Source organism: Pseudonaja textilis, chromosome Z, assembly GCF_049901715.1.
Source record: "Pseudonaja textilis isolate UNSWEBS1 chromosome Z, rPseTex1.2, whole genome shotgun sequence".
Classification (NCBI taxonomy): domain Eukaryota; kingdom Metazoa; phylum Chordata; class Lepidosauria; order Squamata; family Elapidae; genus Pseudonaja; species Pseudonaja textilis.
In genome coordinates, this window is record NC_142008.1 from 125,387,785 (window position 1) to 125,406,009 (window position 18,225).

General features: G+C 49.4%; 3 protein-coding genes across 8 annotated transcripts in view; 2 read left to right on the plus strand and 1 right to left on the minus strand.

Moving 5' to 3' along the window:
• Window positions 1–18,225, minus strand: part of NLGN2 (neuroligin 2) — a 152,917-nt gene that overhangs the window by 62,244 nt on the left and 72,448 nt on the right.
• Window positions 6,962–14,605, plus strand: LOC113451813 (uncharacterized). The gene is made up of 3 exons (XM_026723203.2): window positions 6,962–7,087; window positions 8,493–8,553; window positions 13,544–14,605. The coding sequence occupies exons 1-3, from the start codon at window positions 6,962–6,964 to the stop codon at window positions 14,404–14,406; spliced, it is 1,050 nt and encodes a 349-aa protein (XP_026578988.1). The 3' UTR covers window positions 14,407–14,605.
• LOC113451819 (nucleotidyltransferase MB21D2-like) overlaps window positions 15,554–18,225 on the plus strand; it is a 93,434-nt gene continuing 90,762 nt past the window's right edge. For 2 of the 6 annotated variants that reach the window (XR_015740338.1, XM_087917733.1), the window contains exons 1-3: window positions 15,561–15,594; window positions 16,802–17,013; window positions 17,531–17,623. Coding sequence is in view for 5 of the 6 variants with exons in the window: in XM_087917733.1 (XP_087773859.1) it covers window positions 15,587–15,594; window positions 16,802–17,013; window positions 17,531–17,623 (313 nt within the window). In the remaining variant the exon portion in view is untranslated. Of the gene's footprint in view, window positions 15,595–16,797; window positions 17,014–17,530; window positions 17,624–18,225 lie in introns of all 6 variants that reach the window. The other 4 variants (XM_087917735.1, XM_026723210.2, XM_087917734.1 and 1 more) reach the window with 3 other exon arrangements.

Sequence of the window (18,225 nt, forward strand, 5' to 3'; positions counted from 1 at the left end):
AAGGCTGGGGAGACCCTGTGCAGCGATTGAGGGGTACGGAGGCTAAGGGAAGCAGATCAGTCGCACAGGCTGGTGTGTGTCCCACCCCCCACGTAGCAAGGTCCCCTCCTCAAGGCTGAGGGTGGGGGTGGGGGCAAAGGAATGGGACCGCCCCATCACCACCACCAACTGGCAGGGCCAGGGAGACCCTTCTGGATGCGCCCCAAGGAATTAGAATGGAATAGAGTAGAAGAGAGGTGGAAGGGGCCTTGGAGGTCTTCTAGTCCAACCCTCTGCTTAGACAGGAAACCCCAGGCTATTTCAGATAAGTCTGTCTGTCTGTCCGTCCGTCCCTCCGGCCTTTTTTCTTCTTTTTGTTTCCTTCCTTCCTTCCTTTAGGATAGAATAGAATAACTGAAAGTCTCTCTTTCCTTCCTTCCTTCCTTCCTTCTTTTTGTTTCCTTCCTTCCTTTAGGATAGAATAGAATAGAATAGGGAATAGAATAGAATAGAATAGAATTAACAGAGTTGGAAGGGACCTTGGAGGTCACCTAGACCAACCCCCTGCCTAGGCAGGAACCCCTACTTGAGGAGGGGGCGCCTCTGGAGAAGGGTGGCTGAGGGCGCGAGGTAGACCAATCGAGCAATCCTCTGGACCCCCCATGTGTTGTGTGGGGGCCCCCTAAAGGTGTGTAACCCCTCCTTGACCAGGAGGGAGCCACTGAGGAGGGCCTCGGCTCCCAAAGGGACATCTAGACCCTTCCCTAGGTTGGCAAACCGGGCTTCGGTGTGGGGCAAGGGGGTTTACTGGATGCAGAATGACAGTTGGCTGGGAAGTGGGGTATGGCTGCCACTATATCCGGGTTCTAACCTTCTTCCCACCCAACCGGGCAACCTGAGCAGGGGGTTGGACTAGAAGACCTCAAGGGCCCCTTCCAACTCTGTTATTCTGTATTCTTATCAATTTCTGATATAAATCCACCCGGCTGGATGAAGGTGCCACTTCTGGTAAGAAATCTGGCGTCGCTTTCCCCCCTCCCAGACCTGGTACCCCTGCCGTATGGGGCTTCTACTTCCAGAATGCAGCAGGGGGGATTCTGGGAGTTGTAGTCTCCGAAGCGTCGGGGTGGGTGGCCCTCCAGTCTTCTGAAAGAACGGAAGCCCACCTGCCTCCCAGGTGAAGATTGGGCTTGTAATCTAAAGTTATACTCTGGTTGGATGAATCATGGCTTGTTTAATAGGCCGCCATCGAACACCTGCGATTCTAAATCACCCATCGCGGCTTACTACCTGGAACATAGTTAGCTCAACGGGTGAAATTCAAGTAGACATCAGGTGCTGGAATGTGAGATCTAAGTAGGCCAAGATAGAATGCAGAATAAAAGGGTTGGGGGGGGTCCTTTGAGATCTTCTAGTCCAACCCCTTGCTCAAGCAGCAGATCCTGTGTTCATTCAAGACAAACGGTTGGCCAATCTCTTCTTGAAAACCTCCAATGACTCTGCTGTTCTGGTTTCTGGCACGCGCACACAAGCACCGCCAGCCAGCTGGTCTTCACGAAGGGCACCGGAGCACCGAAAAAAGGCCCGAAAATTGCCCCCCAAACAGGCTGTTTTTCAGCCCGTTTTGTGGGCCAGAAAATGGCCTGGAAAACAGCCCAAAAAACAGCCCCCCAAAAAGGCCTGGAAAATGGCCTGAAAAAAGGCCCGAAAATGGCCGAAAAAAGGCAGAGATTGTCCAAGATTGTCCACCTGAGAAATTGTCCAAAAAAGTCCTGGAAAACGGTCCAGAAGGCCTGAAAAACAGCCCAAAAAGATCTGAAAAATGGCCCGAAAAACCCTGAAAACAACCCAAAAAGACCTGAAAAGGACCCGAAAAAGGACTGAAAAATGGACCCCAAAAGGCCTGAGAAATGGCCCCAAAATGCCCCCAAAACGACCTGAAAATGGCCCTAAAATGGCTTGAAAATGGTCCAATACGCCTGAGAAATGACTCAAATGCCCCCAAAACGACCTGAAAAACAACCCTCGCAAAGGCCCAAAAATGGCCTGAAAAAGGCACGAAAAACGGCCCCAAAAGGCGTGAAAAAACAGCCCAAAAAGACCTGGGAAATTGCCCTCCAAAGGCCTGAAAACGGCCCCCAAAGGCCTGAAAACAGCCCGAAAAAGACCTGGAAAATGACCTGAAAAAGACCTGAAAAGGACCCAAAAAGGTCCAAAAATGGCCCCAAAAGGCCTGAAAAACAACCCAAAAAGACCTGAAAAGGACCCAAAAAAGGTTCGAAAAATGCCCCCAAAAGTCCTGAAAAACAACCCGAAAAAGACCTAAAAAGGACCCCAAAAAGGTCCGAAAAATGGCCCCAAAAGGCCTGAAAATGACCCGAAAAAGACCTGAAAAGGACCCCAAAAGGTCCAAAAATGCCCCAAAAGTCCTGAAAAACGACCCCAAAAAGACCTAAAAGGACTCCAAAAAGGTCCAAAAATGGCCCCAAAAGGCCTGGAAAATGACCCGAAAAAGACCTGAAAAGGACCCCAAAAAGGTCCGAAAAATGCCCCCAAAAGGCCTGAAAATGACCCGAAAAAGACCTGAAAAGGACCCGAAAATGGCCCCCAAATGACCTGAAAAACAGCCCCCAAAACAACCTGAGAAATGGCCCCCAAACAGCCCCAAAATGGCCTGAAAAACAGGCCAAAACAAGTATGAAAAACGGTCCAAAAAAGGCTTGAAAAACGGCCTCAAAATGGCCTGAGAAATGGCCCCCAAAATGGCCGAAAAAGGCCTTGAAAACAGTCTGGAAAATGGTCCAAAAATGGCCTGAATCCAGCCCGAAAACAGCCCCAAACCAGGCACACGCGTGCACAGGCCAGCCGCCGGTTTTCACGCACACGCAATGCACACGTTGCTCCGGTTTGGGCCCTTGGTGCCGAAAAGGTTCGCCATCACAGTCCTAGTGTTTCCAGACCTGGCCTACCTTGGGGGGGGGGGAGAGAGAGAGAGAGAGAGAGAGAGAGACACTTCGGAAATCACACACACACACACACACACACACACACAAACACTGTGCCCACCATGCTTTACAAAGGCCCCCTGGGGCTTGCAATTTATTGCTCCTTCATCTGCAATCTTATTTAAATTTATTATTCAAACACACACACCTACACACGCAAACACCTTTTTTACAAAAAGTTGGTGTCTCTTCTCACACTCCAGGGGTTCCTTCCTGCTCTGTTCTGCTTTGCTTGCGCACGTGCACACACACACACACACACACACACACACACACACACACACACACACACACACACTCCATCTCTTGGGACCCTCTCTGTGCCTTCCACAAGGCAGCTGGGGAGGAATGGGGGTGGTGGGCTTAAAAGCCTTTCTTTCTTTCCTTCCTTCCTTCCTTTCTTTCTTCCTTTCCTTCCTTCCTTCCTTTCCTTTCTTTCTTTCTTTCTTTCTTTCTTTCTTTCTTTCTTTCTTTCTTTCTTTCTTTCTTTCTTTCTTTCTTTCTTTCCTTCCTTCCTTCCTTCCTTTCTTTCTTCCTTTCCTTCCTTCCTTCCTTCCTTCCTTTCTTTCTTTCTTTCTTTCTTTCTTTCTTTCTTTCTTTCTTTCTTTCTTTCTTTCTTTCTTTCTTTTTCCTTTCTTTTTTCCTTCCTTCCTTTGTTTCTTTCTTCCTTTCCTTCCTTCCTTCCTTCCTTCCTTCCTTCCTTTCTTTCTTTCCTTTCTTTCTTTTTCCTTTCTTTCCCTTCCTTCCTTCCTTCCTTCCTTCCTTCCTTCCTTTCTTTCCTTTCTTCCTGTTCCTCCTGCTCCTCCTCTTCCTCGCCTCCTGCTCCTCCTCCTGTTCCTTCCCCTCTTCCTCTTTCTCCTCCCTTCCTCCTCCTCCTCCCCCCTCCTCCTCCTCCTCTTCCCAGGAGAGGCCCAGCCTTCGCCTTACAAAGAGTACCAGGGTGGGGCAGGGTCGCACCCAAGAGTTACCACCAGCTCCTGTTCTGGGGCTCCTCCTCCCCATCTACTGCCCCTCCCACCCCAGATCAAGGACCCCCTCCCCACTTCCCTTCCCATCCCAGCGTTGCCTTGCCCTGGACAATCGCTTCCCTGCCCACCTTCCCAAGGCCCGGGCTCGGCCGATCCGATTAGCAGGTTCTTCTCACCTCTTCAACCCAGCTCCTACCTTCCTCTCTTCCTGCACTGCTGCCTCCCCCCGTCAAACCAAGACACCCCCTCCTCCAGCTGGCATGGTTCCAACCTGGGCACCTTGCCCAGCGGGCAAGCACGAAGGCTCCTTGCTACCTGGCAGGGCCTGTTTGTGCAGCCCTTACCTGGCCCGACAGGTGTGTGAAAACCATGGGGAGAAAGTGGCTTTGTCAGGATTCCAGCAATTGCCCTAATAAAATCAGGAGCCTCGAGCCAAACTTCGAAACCTATAATGAATTTATTAGAAGCGAACATGTCGGCATGATGTGGATGTAGCCGATTATGAAACACGTAATTCACTGTCACCCTTGATCCTGGTTTCCCTCCCCCCGCCAAACTCCTCTGGGTGCATCATAATTCATATTCTCCAACTGAAACACCTCCGTAGCCAAGAGTCAACAATCACGTTCTCCAACTAGAGATTTGTGCGGCATAAACTCCCGCCACTTCGTTATAATCTTTTCAAGATATGAACGGAATGCGCTTCCGGTTCCAAACTGCTGCGCTACTCTTTCAAACTACTTCCGGCACCCCTTTTCTGTTGGGAACTATAAAAACGGGCATAGAAATATTTTATGAGTTGACATTCGGCTCCCCTCACTCCTTGAAGGTGACCTGTACAACACAAACAACAAATTGACTGCAGGCATAGAACTTAGGGTTGTGAAAACCCCCTCCCCACCCTCCCCACCAGGCTTGGTTGGATTTTCTGGAGCCTTGCTACAAGGTGACCCGCTCTTTCAAATTCCTTCCCACCCTCCCTTTGTGTTGGCCACTATAAAAACGAGAATGGAAATATTTTATGAGTTGACATTCGGCTCCCCTCACTCCTTGAAGGTGAGCTGTACAACACAACAACAAAAACCAAAAAAACCCCACAAATTGATTGCAGGTATAGAACTTAGGACTGTGAAACCTGTTCCCCAAGGTTTGGTTTGAGTTGATAGACTTTGCCTTCACCCTCACCTTTCAAAGCCCCCCGGTGAGCTCACCTGGGTTCAAAAATCCCAGCTACTGCGAACAAGAAACACCGTTTACTTTGCACGCAGGTGTGTATAGAATGCGTGGAAGCAGACAACGGAGCCAAGCGCCTCCAGTGATGGGATTCAGCCGGTTCGCAGCGGTTCAGCGGAACCGGTTGTTAACATGCCGAGCGGTTTGGCGAACTGGTTGTTGGAAGAAATCATGTCAGCGGAGAACCGGTGGATTTGTCTCCGGGGAGGGCATGAAAGGGCAGAAAAACCAAATCATCATCAAATGATGCCCTTTATCAGGAGTTTCTTCCTTGGAGCTGGTCAGGAATTTGGATTTGCCCATCTACACCAAGGAAGATTTAAAGCGGAGTGGCCCCTTTAAGAACTCTGGACTTCCACTCCCAGAATTCCACAGGTCTTAAAGGAGCCAACAGCCCTGTTTTAACAGATAGGAGCCCTAAAGATGGCGGGGGGCAAAAGCTGGGGGTGGGATTATTGCATCCTTTTGTCATTTGGGGTGGGGTGGAGAGGAATCGGCTCCCTGGGGCCGAAAAGCTTGGTGGGAGGGGCTCCGCACGAGGGGGGTGTCTGGGCGGGATGTGCCAATTCCCCTCCTACTTCTATCTGGTAGCCTGGTAGCGCCACCTGGTGGCCGAGTAGGCAGGGACTCTGGATGGGGGGGACGCTACTTTGTGGTGCCTGACCTTTGTTGGTGGAAGGAAGGGAGGAGGAAGAAAGAGAAAAGAGAGGAAACAAGGAAACAAGGAAGGAAGGAAGGAAGGAAGGGAGGAGGGAGGGAGGAGGAAGGAAATGGAGAGGGAGGGAGGGAGGGTGGAAGGAAGGAGAGAGGGAAGGAAGGATAGAGAAGGAAGGAAGGAAGGAAGGAAATGGAGAGGGAAGGAGGGAGGGTGGAAGGAAGGAGAGAGGGAAGGAAGGAAGGAAGGAAGGAAGGAAGGAAGGAAGGAAGGAAGGAAATGGAGAGGGAGGGAGGGTGGAAGGAAAGAGAGGGAAGGAAGGATAGAGAAGGAAGGAAGGAAGGAAGGGAGAAAATGGAGAGGGAGGGAGGGAGGGTGGAAGGAAGGAGAGAGGGAAGGAAGGATAGAGAAGGAAGGAAGGAAGGAAGGGAGGGAGGAGGGAGGAAGGAAATGGAGAGGGAGGGAGGGAGGGTGGAAGGAAGGAGAGAGGGGAAGGAAGGATAGAGAAGGAAGGAAGGAAGGAAATGGAGAGGGAGGGAGGGAGGGTGGAAGGAAGGAGAGAGGGAAGGAAGGATAGAGAAGGAAGGAAGGAAGGAAGGAAGGAAGGAAATGGAGAGGGAGGGAGGGTGGAAGGAAGGAGAGAGGGAAGGAAGGATAGAGAAGGAAGGAAGGAAGGAAGGAAGAAAATGGAGAGGGAGGGAGGGAGGGTGGAAGGAAGGAGAGAGGGAAGGAAGGATAGAGAAGGAAGGAAGGAAGGAAGGAGAGGGATGAGGGATCCAGGCCAGCCGCCCTAGTAGCCACCTGCGAGAGAATTCCCCTCTGCCCACCTCACAGCCCAGCCTGATGGGTGTGGAGGTGGCCCGAAGGGCACAAACCCAGGTGGAAAGAGAGGGGGGAGGGCAGCCCCAACCTCCCCTCCCCCAGCCCTCTCCACCTCACAATCCCTGGGGGGAGGGAGGGCCTCGGTTGCATCACAAACCCTGCTTGGGCCAGGCCCCTCCACACACACACACCCCAACCCCACCCCTGCCCGGGATGTGCCAAGCGGAGGGGGCAGAGGGGATGCCTGGCACAGCCGGGCAGCTGCCGGCCCTGGCGCCTCCTCCTCCTCCTCCTCGCCCATGGGGGACACCAGCCTCCTGTGCCACCCGCCCCCCGAGGGCTGCTGCCTGGAGCTCCACGAGGCGCTGGCCGTCCTCCTGGCGCTGATCGTGGTGGTGCAACTGGCCCTCAGGCTGGCCACCGTGGTGAGGGCTGGGGGGGGGCTCTCCCCGGGAGGGAGGGGTACAGGAGCTTCCTATGGGGGCGGGTGCCCACAGAGGACGAATTAAGGGGTGCGGCCCACCACGAAAAACTTGCGGCCACGGTGTTAAAATGGGGGTAGGGGGTTGGACTAGATGACCTACGAGATCCCTTTTCCGAGGACTGAGATTATCTGGGCTCAGGAGCCAGGGATTGAGGCGGCTCAAGCGGAACCTTTGCGAGACCGTGACAGGATTAAGAAGAGTCGGAGGGGACCTCGGAGGTCATCTAGCCCAACCCCCTTCTCTAGCAGGAGACGGGGGACAGAATTAACAGTGTTGGAGGGGATCTCAGAGGTCATCTAGCCCAACCCCCTTCTCTAGCAGGAGATCATGACAGAATTAACAGAGTCAGAGGGTCCTTGGAGGTCATCTAGCCCAACAGAGACCATGACAGAATTAACAGTTGGAGCGGACCTCGGAGGTCATCTAGCCTAACCCCCTGCTCTAGCAGGAGACCGTGACAGAATTAACGAAGTTGAAGGAGACCTTGGAGGTCATCTAGCCAACCCCCGCTAGCAGGAGATCATGACAGAATTAACAGAGTCGGAGGGGACCTCAGAGGTCATCTAGCCCAACCCCCGCTAGCAGGAGATCATGACAGAATTAACAGTTGGAGGAGACTTCAGAGGTCATCTAACCCAACCCCCTGATCTAGCAGGAGATCATGACAGAATTAACAGAGTCAGAGGGTCCTTGGAGGTCATCTAGCCCAACAGAGACCATGACAGAATTAACAGAGTCAGAGGGTCCTTGGAGGTCATCTAGCCCAACAGAGACCATGACAGAATTAACAGTCGGAGGGGACCTCGGAGGTCATCTAGCCCAACTCCCTGCTAGCAGGAGATCATGACAGAATTAACAGTTGGAGGAGACTTCAGAGGTCATCTAACCCAACCCCTGATCTAGCAGGAGATCATGACAGAATTAACAGAGTCAGAGGGTCCTTGGAGGTCATCTAGCCCAACAGAGACCATGACAGAATTAACAGAGTCAGAGGGTCCTTGGAGGTCATCTAGCCCAACAGAGACCATGACAGAATTAACAGTCGGAGGGGACCTCGGAGGTCATCTAGCCCAACCCCCCGCTAGCAGGAGATCATGACAGAATTAACAGTTGGAGGAGACTTCAGAGGTCATCTAACCCAACCCCCTGATCTAGCAGGAGATCATGACAGAATTAACAGAGTCGGAGGGGAGTTCAGAGGTCATCTAGCCCAACCCCCTGCTCTAGCTAGGGTTAGGATTAAGCTTTATGGTTCTTGGAGATTTTGCAAAGATGCGGGGGGGCATTTCGGTTTTAAATATAGATACAGCTGCATTGATTAAACTTCCTCCCACTTTCCTCCCAGGTCTGCTATTATTTCTGTTGCCTGGTGAGGAACCTGTGCGGAGGTCAGGCCCCCACCAAAGGTGAGGAATGCGTACGTGTGGATAGGTGGTGATGGCAGAAATCGGGGTGGGGTGGAACAACTTCAGTCGAAACCTTTTTTGAATATTAGTAAAGTGCTGTATATGAGTAATTCAGCGAGTGGTGCGGTGGCCCAGAGGTGGTGCTCTCGCTTCACAATCAGGGGGCTTTGAGTTCGATCCTGGGTAGAGGGCGATATTTCTCTCTCTGGGCACAAGGAGAATATATCTGCCGAACAGAACTCCGCCCTGGCGACAGGAAAGGCAACCGGCCAGTAAAACATTCAGTTGCCCAGACTCCACTCGATGCAAGGGATTACGGAGTCATTAAAAGAGGAGGATATAAATAAATTCAGCCGTTACTTCCTGGTGTCACCCTGAAGTTTGGGAGGGGATGGGGGGGTTATTTAGCTCTCAGCTCCTTCCAAAATTAGCCCTTTTTAATTTAAAGCTGATTTTAATTCAATTAAAACCAGCAGGGTTTCTTGCCATCCTGGTCCTTCAAGTTCTTCCAATTCCCAGGAGGAAACGCCTCTCTTCCCTTTCCTCTTCCATCGTGGCTGCCTCAAAGATGCTTCCCAACCCCCAAGTGGAAACTGGATTTTCTTGGGTTTTTTTGAAGACGTTTCGCTTCTCATCCAGAGCAGAAGAAGCTTCTTGGATGAGTAGCGAAACGTCTTCAAAGAAGAAGAAATAAAAAGAAACCCAGAAAGTCCAGTTGCTCCTTGGGGGAAAGAAAGAAAAGAAGGAAAGAAAGAAAGAAAGAAAGAAAGAAAGAAAGAAAGAAAGAAAGAAAGAAAGAAAGGAAGGAAGGAAGGAAGGAAGGAAGGAAGGAAGGAAGGAAGGAAAGGAAGAAAGAAAGGAAAGAAGGAAAGAAAGAAAGAAAGAAAGAATGACAGAATGAAAGAAAGAAAGGAAAGAAAGAAAGAAAGGAAAGAAAGAAAGGAAGAAAGGAAGGAAAGGAAGAAAGAATGAATGAAAGAAAGAAAGGAACGAAAGAAAGGAACGAAAGAAAGGAACAAAAGAAAGAAAGAAAAAAAGAAAAAAACACATTTGGGATAAAGGTGGTTGGGTTGAAAGAGAGACCACGGTGCTCTTCTCCGTCCAATCCATCTCTCTGGATTTTAACAAGAGTTGGAAGGGACCTTAGAGGTCATCTAGTCCAACCCCCTGCTCAAGCAAGAGCTATTGCACAAGGACAAGAGTTGGAAGGGATCTTGGAGGTCTTCTTAGTCCAGGGGTCGCCAACCTGTGGCTCCGTTGCCAGTCAGCTCCACAATTGATAGGGCTTTTGGTCAGGACAGGTAGAGGAAAAAAGGATGCCGCGCTAGGAGGAGACTCTATGGTTGGAGGGGAACCGCCATAGAGTCTGATCGGCTCCACAGTTGATAGGCTTTTGGTTAGTACAGGTAGAGAAAAAAGGTTGCCGCGCTAGGAGGAGACTCTATGGTTAGAGTACCGCCATAGAGTCTGGTCAGCTCTAAAATTGAACGGAGGGCTTCCGGTTAGGACTTTTGTGGCTTTTTTGAGTGTTTAAGGCTGTTCTAGTCCAACCCTCTGCTCAAGCAAGAGACCGTGACAGAATTAAAAGAGTCGGAAGGGACCTTGGAGGTCATCTAGCCCAACCCCCTGCTCAAGCAGGAGACCGTGACAGAATTAATGGAGTCGGAAGGGACTTCAGAGGTCATCTAACCCAACCCCCTGCTCAAGCAGGAAACCGTGACAGAATTAATGGAGTCGGAAGGGACTTCAGAGGTCATCTAGCCCAACCCCCTGCTCAAGCAGGAGACTGCGACATAATTTAATGGAGTCGGAAGGGACCTTGGAGGTCATCTAGCCCAACCCCTGCTCAAGCAGGAGACCGTGACAGAATTAACAGAGTCGGAAGGGACCTTGGAGGTCATCTAGCCCAACCCCCTGCTCAAGCAGGAGGCCGTGACAGAATTAACAGAGTCGGAGGGGACTTCAGAGGTCATCTAGCCCAACCCCCTGCTCTAGCAGGTGACCCTATTTCATTTCAGACAAGTGGCTGTTCTGTCTCCTTAAAAGCCTCCAGGGATGAAGCACGCACACCTTCTGTGGCAAGCAGTTCCCCTGGCTAATTGTCCTCCCTGTTAGGAAATTTTCTCCTTAATTCCAGGTTGCTTCTCTCCTTGGTTAGTTTCCATCCGTTGTTTCTTGTCTTCAGGAGAATAATTTGACCTCCCCCTCTTCTTCGGGGCAGCCCCTCAAATATGGGACAACTACTATTATGTCCCCCCCAGTCCTTCTTTTTATTGAACTAAAACGTATCCAATTCCTGCCACGGTTCTTCCTATGTTTTAGACTCCAGGCTTTTAATTCCTGTTATTCTGAGCAGCAGGGGTTGGACTAGATGACCTCCAAGATCCCTTCCAACTCTGCCATTCTGTTATTTTGTTATCCTCTTAGTTGCTCTTCTCTGCGCTCTTTCCAAAAGCCTCAACCTCTTTTTTTTGTAACACGGTGACCAAAACTGGATGCAGGATTCCAGGTGTGGCCTTACTAAGGCTTTACAAAGCGGTGCTAAATCCTTCAACCGATTCTGATTCTCTGCCTCTTGTTTGTTTACTGGTTTGCTTGATGTTTTATTTATTTAGCATTCTCCGCTGACTTCTCTAACAGAAGCCAGGATTATATAACACCCAATACTGGAAAAACATAGAAACCCCTACAGATGATATAATATAATACAAAATAAAATAAAATTCTGGAATGCGCAGAAATGGCTAGGTTAACCTTAAAAAAATCAAAGAAAAAGAAGATTCGGAATATTTTGTGACGTGGGAATTTTTCTACAGATGGTTAGCTGACAGATACAGAAGTCAGACGAGTGGATTTATGTGAAATTACAGATTTACAAATAATCAGAGTTTGGAAGGGAGCTTGTAGGTCATCTAGTCCAACCCCCCTCCCCGCCCAAGTGAGAGACCCTACACCATTTCTGACAAATAGCAGTCCAATCTGAGACCACAGACTACGTGAGAAAGAAAAAATGATTAATAAATATTTTTGATGGTTATATAATTGATATTAATAATGGAAGAAAATTAGTAAATATTTTGATGGTTATATAATTGATATTATAATGGAAGAAAATTAGTAAATATTTTGATGGTTATATAATTGATATTATAATGGAAGAAAATTAGTAAATATTTTGATGGTTATACAATTGATATTATAATGGAATATAGTAGACTTTTCAATAATGATTGATATTATCGCATATATGTCTATGTACATGATTATATTGATGATAATGATGTTTATATTTTAACACGTTGGACACCTAGTAAACAAATATAAAAATGGAATTTGTGATATAAAACAATTTTATATATATATATATATATATATATATATATATATATATATATATATATATATATATATTCTTAATATATTTATACACACACACACACACACAGTATATTTAAAAAGGTTGCAGGAGGCACCAAGACTGCCCAAAATCTACCCTTTAAACCCAACAATAAAACAGGCACTAACATTTATTAATAGCTTCCAAAGGGCTCTCAACATTTTAGTTTGAAGGAAGTGTTATCTCTCTTGTAAATAGAGAAGCGAGTGATAAAAGTTTCCATTCCATTCCCATTCCATTATTCATTATTTTATTCTGTTCTTATTCTATATTATATTATTATATGATAAGAAAAATATAGAAGAGAATTATAATAGAATAAAATTGTCATTATATGATAGCAAAAATATAGAATAGAATGATAATAAGATATTGTTATTATATGATAAGAAAAATATAAAATAGAATTATAATAAAATATTGCTATTACATGATAACAAAATATAGAATAAAATTATAATAAAATATTGTTATTACATTATAGGAAAAATATAGAATAGAATGATATTAAAATATTGTTATTCCATGATCACTGTGAATGAATATGATGATGATATTATTATTATTTTTATTATTATGGCTATTGCTCAAATTAACCATAACCAGACAATAAGCCATTTATGTAGATGTTAAAACTGTTGCTCTTTCTTTATATAATATATGTATATATGTATGTTTGTATGATGTATGTATATGTATGTATAAAACAAAACAACAACACAAAACAAGGAACCTACGTAGAATGAAATGAAAATAAAACTTGAAAACCCTTGTTAAAATGGCAATATTACGCACCATTTCTTTCTCTGGCAGGGCTGGGCCTGCTTCCATCATTTTAGGGGTCTCAAAATTGGGGGTGCGGAGGCCACGTTTGGGGGCTTCAGACATGGAACACGAACAGGATCAAACTTCGCCGTTTGTCCCTTCTGGGGTTTCAGCAGGGAATGTTCGGTGTGTGTGTGTGTGTGTGTGTTTGCACTCTGTGTACAGGCAGTCCTCGACTTCCAACTGAACCCAAAATGTCTGTTGTGAAGCCAGACCGTTGCTAAGTGAGTTTTGTCCTCTTTCACGACCTTTCTTGTCCGCATTGTTAAGTAAATCACTGCCGTTGTTAAATTAGTCACAGGGTCATTAAACGAATCCTGTTCCCCCATTGACTTGGTCACAAAAAGGGGATGACATGACGCCCCAGACATCGCAACCATCATAAATACACGTCAGTGGCCAAGCCTCTGAATTTTGACTGCAACGGTCGTAAGTGTGAAAAACGGTCTTAATTTGCTTTTTTTCAGGGCCATCGTAACTTTGAGGGGGGTCATTAAATGAACCCTTGTAAGTCAAGGACTACCTGTAAACCCCCCTATCCCTTTTTTGAACTGTCAGATCTTTTTTTCCCTGAAGACGCGCCGTAAAAAGGATTCCCGTACGAGAAACCCAAGGTCCGATCTTGCTCGAGAACCCCCCACCGGCTCTGTGTCCACAGAGTTACGGAGGCTGCCACAACGCTTTGACACCGGCGTGGCAGCGCCCAACCCTGGCCTCTTGCGTTTCCCACGTGCCCATTTTGCCAACAGTTATTCCTTTCTTTTCCAGAACCCGAAAAACCGCTGGTTCTTGTCCGCCCAGTGAAGAAAGTGTCCCTGCGAAAGCCATCGCTACAATTCTCCAATGATGATCCCCCACCACGGCGGCGGCAACGCAGCCGGTCCCCACCACGGCGCTGCCTCCAGTGTACCCTAGAACCACTCAAGGTCACCATGAACTTGGAAAACGGACACCTCCGATGCCGATGCCGGGAACACCGCCACCACCGCCACTCCTGCCCTGATTATCTGCCATGCTGCTGCTCACCCCGTTATTACAACTGCGAATGCGACAACCGGCCCCGGCCCCGGCCCCGGACCTCCTCAGCCCCCTCGGCCTACCCCAGCCCTCGTTTTCGAGACGTCGCCGTAGGGACGTCCGACCTGCTCACTAATGTCCCCACTGAGGACCGGCGGAACACCCTTGTGTCCACCGAACCATACGGACGGACTGCAGCGGCGGAGGCCCAAAGGCGTTCGATAGCCAGCGGCCAGGAGGCGGAATATCTACCCCCTGGACAGCACTCCCAGCGTCCTGCCCGAGTCTACATCTACCCCGTCCACCCTCAGACCCCACCGGGGAGTCGCTCGCCGACGCCTGAAAGGGCCCACCGTCGACGAACTCTCAGCCAGGACGAGCAGGCCGAGTTCATGGCACGCGAGCAGCGCCGTGGACGAGAGCCGGAGCCCCCCACACCCGCAACGCAGCAGCTGCAGGTGTCGGCCGGGAGTCCTCCCCGTTTCCACAACATCGTCAACACCCTCATGCAAGCGGGGGCCCCGCCGACTGAAGGCAGGGCGGCCGGCGCAAAGCCCAGGCTGTCCCGAGCTGAGACCCCGCCAGACACCGACTGGGTGTACCGCACGAAATAAACCTTTGAGTGCAAAGCAGGGAGGAGGAGGAGGAAAAGGAGAAGAGGGGATGTCCAAAGTGGGCTTATGGTGGTTTGGGTAACGAACATTAAAGGCCAATCCATCCACCCCATAAAAACCCCTCTCCATGGCGTGTTGTTGCTCACGTGGCCTCGGGCCTAGTTGTCTTTGCATATCCTTTTTTTTTTTAAGTGTCTCAACCAAATTTTTTTTTGGGGGGGGGTATGTGTCCATCTTTGTTTTTTGCCGTGCCTGATTTGATCTACCCTTCTGTTTGGACTGGTGAACCCCCAGAAAGGAACAAGAATAACCGAGGTAGAAGAGACCTCGGAGGTCTTCTAGTCCAACCCCAACAAATGCATGCTAGTTCACGCTAGACACACGGAAAACTCCCATCTGAATGAGGCATGTCCTCCAAAAACCCTGGGTTAACTTTTAATCAGGGTCAGTTGCATAAGCCAGCAGATTCAGGCCCCAAACCCTGAATGATGGTTTGTAGTTTGGCCAAGCTTTCCGAGCCATCGCAGACAAACCCGGTGTGGAGAGCTTGTCGGCAAGGAAGCCTCACAAGAGAAGGGCAGCCCTCCACTTAATGACCACAAACTGAAGGCCAGAATTTCCACCACTAAGCAAGACAGTTGTGTGTGCGTGTCTGTGTGTATTTCGTCTGGCGTTCACACAACACAGCCTTAACTTTCACAAAAAAACCCAGGCCTGTAAAATCCGGGCCTGACTCTTGACCACATGACCCATAAGGGAATGCTGCCCACGGTCATAAACGCGAGGACCAGTGGTAAGTCACTGGCTTGTTTTTTCCCAGGGCTGTTGCAACTTCGGCCACTAAATGAAGTAAGCCGAGAGCCACCTGAATAGCTGAGTTTCTCCATTTTGGCAGCTTGAGGAAAGTGTGGACTTCAACTCCCAGAATTCCCCAGCTGGGACCTGGGTGGGGGCTTTCCCACCCAAATGAAGAGCGAGCCAGCCGCCCCTCCCGGCGTGATGGGAGACCCCTCCCCAATTTCTGTGAGGGGGCTTTCCCGCCCAAATGAAGAGCGAGCCGGCTGCCCCATCCAGGCATGCTTTAAGGAAAGGGGGGGTTGAGGTTGCTGGAAACTACATCTCCCAGGGTTCCTGGCGGCAGCCGCCCTCGGTGGGTGCGGCTTCGGGCTCGGCCAGGTAGATGCACAGGTGAGCGGAGTACTGCGCGCGCGGGGTGGTGGTGGCGGGGAATGGCAAGGAAGGAGCGGAGGGGTCGCTTCTGCCCTTTGAGGACGATGGGCGGCCGGGGGTGGAGGAGATGGGGCGCCCCAGTGGCTCGGGACGGGGCTGCACCTGTCCCAGCCCGGATGCACCTGGCCACACCTGTGGGAGCGTCTCCGTCCTTCTCTTGGCCTTCTCAACTTCCTGGTGAAGCCTAGATACCGGGGTCTCCTCGTGGTCTCCAGCCCAGAGTTTCCTTAGCTTCTAAATGTATTCCGGGTTTTTCTTTTGGGGGCGGGAGAGGAAGTAAACTAGAATAGAGCTAGGAGGGGCCTTGGTGGTCATCTAGTCCAGCCCCCATGGCTCAAACAGGATGAGATGGGATTAACAGAGTTGGAAGGGACCTTAGAGATCATCTAGTCGAGCTCCCATGCTCAAACAGGATGAGATGGGATTTACAGAGTTGGAAGGGACCTTAGAGATCATCTAGTCGAGCTCCCATGCTCAAACAGGATGAGATGGGATTTACAGAGTTGGAAGGGACATTGATGGTCATCTAGTCCAGCCCCGTGCTCAAGCAGGATGAGATGGGATTAACGGATTTGGAAGGGACCTTGGAGGTCATCTAGTCCAGCCCCCTTCTCAAGCAAAGTTAGATGAGATGGGATTTACAGAGTTGGAAGGGACCTTAGAGGTCATCTAGTCCAGCCCCCATGCTCAAGCAGGATGAGATGGGATTAACAGAGTTGGAAGGGACCTTGGAGGTCATCTAGTCCAGTTCCCATGTTCAAGAAGGGTGAGATGGGATGAAATTAGCAGAGTTGGAAGGGACCTTGGAGGTCATCTAGTCCAGCCCCCATGCTCAAACAGGATGAGATGGGATTTACAGTGTTGGAAGGGATCTTGGAGGTCATCTAGTCCAGCCCCAATGTTCAAGCAGGATGAGATGGGATTAACGGAGTTGGAAGGGACCTTGGAGATCATCTAGTCCAGCCCCCATGCTCAATCAGGGTGAGATGGGATTAACGAGAATAAGGGAGTTGGAAGGGATCTTGGAGGTCATCTAGTCCAGCCCCGATGCTCAGTCAGGTTGAGATGAAATTAACGGACTTGGAAGAGACCTTAGAGATCATCTAATCCAACCCCCCCCCCCCGCCCGTGCCTCTTTGATTTAACCTTTCCTTCCGCAAGGAAGACGCTTGTGTGACCCGCCGGGGATGGCATCTCCCTCCGAGGACCCCCCACCCAAGCCGGCCCCTGCCAAGCCCCTCACGGACCTGGACTTCCATTCTGGGGTGCAGATTGCGGAGCTGAACCAACTCATCCAGGAACACCAAGCCAGGAGCCCTGACGGCAGGAAGGACCCCGAATTGTTCCAGGCCAAAGATCTTGTTTTCTCGCTGCTGGGTGAGTTAACAGAGAGCAGATCATCTGAGTTGGAAGGGACCATGTAGGTCATCTAGTCCAACCCCCCGCCCAAGAGGGAGAGTTGGGGGAGTCACAGTGGGAAAGAAAGCACTTCAACCCCCCCCCCAAAAAGCCCCTCCTAGCCCAACCTCATCCAAATTCCCAACATAGTTAAAAATACAGGCAAGTCCTCGATTTACGACCACACAAGGAAGCCCCACATTCCTGGGGCTGCAGGAGACCGTCACTAAATGAACTGCTGTTAAGTCGAGGGCTACCCTGTATCCCACCTTCAGTTTCTTGGAAGCCCCTTCCTCAAACTGGACAGCTTAAAACCATCAACCCAGATTCCAATCCTGGTTTGTTTGGGGGCAGCTGTGTGAAATACCATGAAAGGAGGAGTTGGAGGATTTAGATTAGCTAGAAAGCAGGAAATGGTTGGATTTCTTGCTTTCTAGCTAACCTAAAAGCAGAGCTGAACCTTCCTTAGGACTGAAGCTTCTATTTTTCAGCGCAGACTCAGGTAGCAGATGGCAGAAAGATAGATCTCTGAATGAATCTGTGATTCTGCGAGCAACTCAATCTGCCTGCCTGCTCTGCCTGATCTTGGGTAAAAGTTGCTCTTTTTTAAAAATAAAATATTTACAAGTCACATGACCACCAAGCCACATCCACAAATTAGGCCAAGCTCACAGAACCCGTTGTTAAGAAATTTGGATCCCACCCCTGAGAAGTCTGCATGGACCTCTGAGGTGAGGTCTTTCTAGGCCGGGGTGGACTTCAATTCCCAGAATTCCCCAGCCCGGGTTAGCTACTTGGATCGGGATCGTATAGGTAGTTCTCAATATATGGCCACAATCAAGTCCAACTTTTCTCTGAGCTAAGTGAGACAAGTTCTGAAGTGAATGCTGCCCCATTTGAAGACCTTTCTTGCCCCCCGTTGTTAAGCCGATGCTAAGGGAGTCGCCTGGTTGTTAAGCAACCACCCTTGTAAAAAAAAAGGATTGGCAGAAGCTGGGGGAGGAGTCAAAAAAGGAATCAGCCTAGCATCTCTGTGTAGCCACAGGTGAACTAAGTCCAAACCTTGAATTCTGTGGACCCTTAAATCTAAGTCCTAGCAGGTGGCAACCATTAGCTGAGAATATTCCTGTGCAGGCTTTCAGTAATAAAGCATTTTAGTTAGAAGATTCCTGCACAGAGCCTTTCAGCAAT

Excerpts from the sequence above, each read along its gene's own strand:
- LOC113451813 (XM_026723203.2), top strand. The coding sequence starts at position 6,962 with ATGGGGGACACCAGCCTCCTGTGCCACCCGCCCCCCGAGGGCTGCTGC. Across the intron at positions 7,088-8,492 it reads CCCTCAGGCTGGCCACCGTG|GTCTGCTATTATTTCTGTTG; the intron begins GTGAGGGCTGGG and ends CTTTCCTCCCAG. Across the intron at positions 8,554-13,543 it reads AGGTCAGGCCCCCACCAAAG|AACCCGAAAAACCGCTGGTT; the intron begins GTGAGGAATGCG and ends TTTCTTTTCCAG.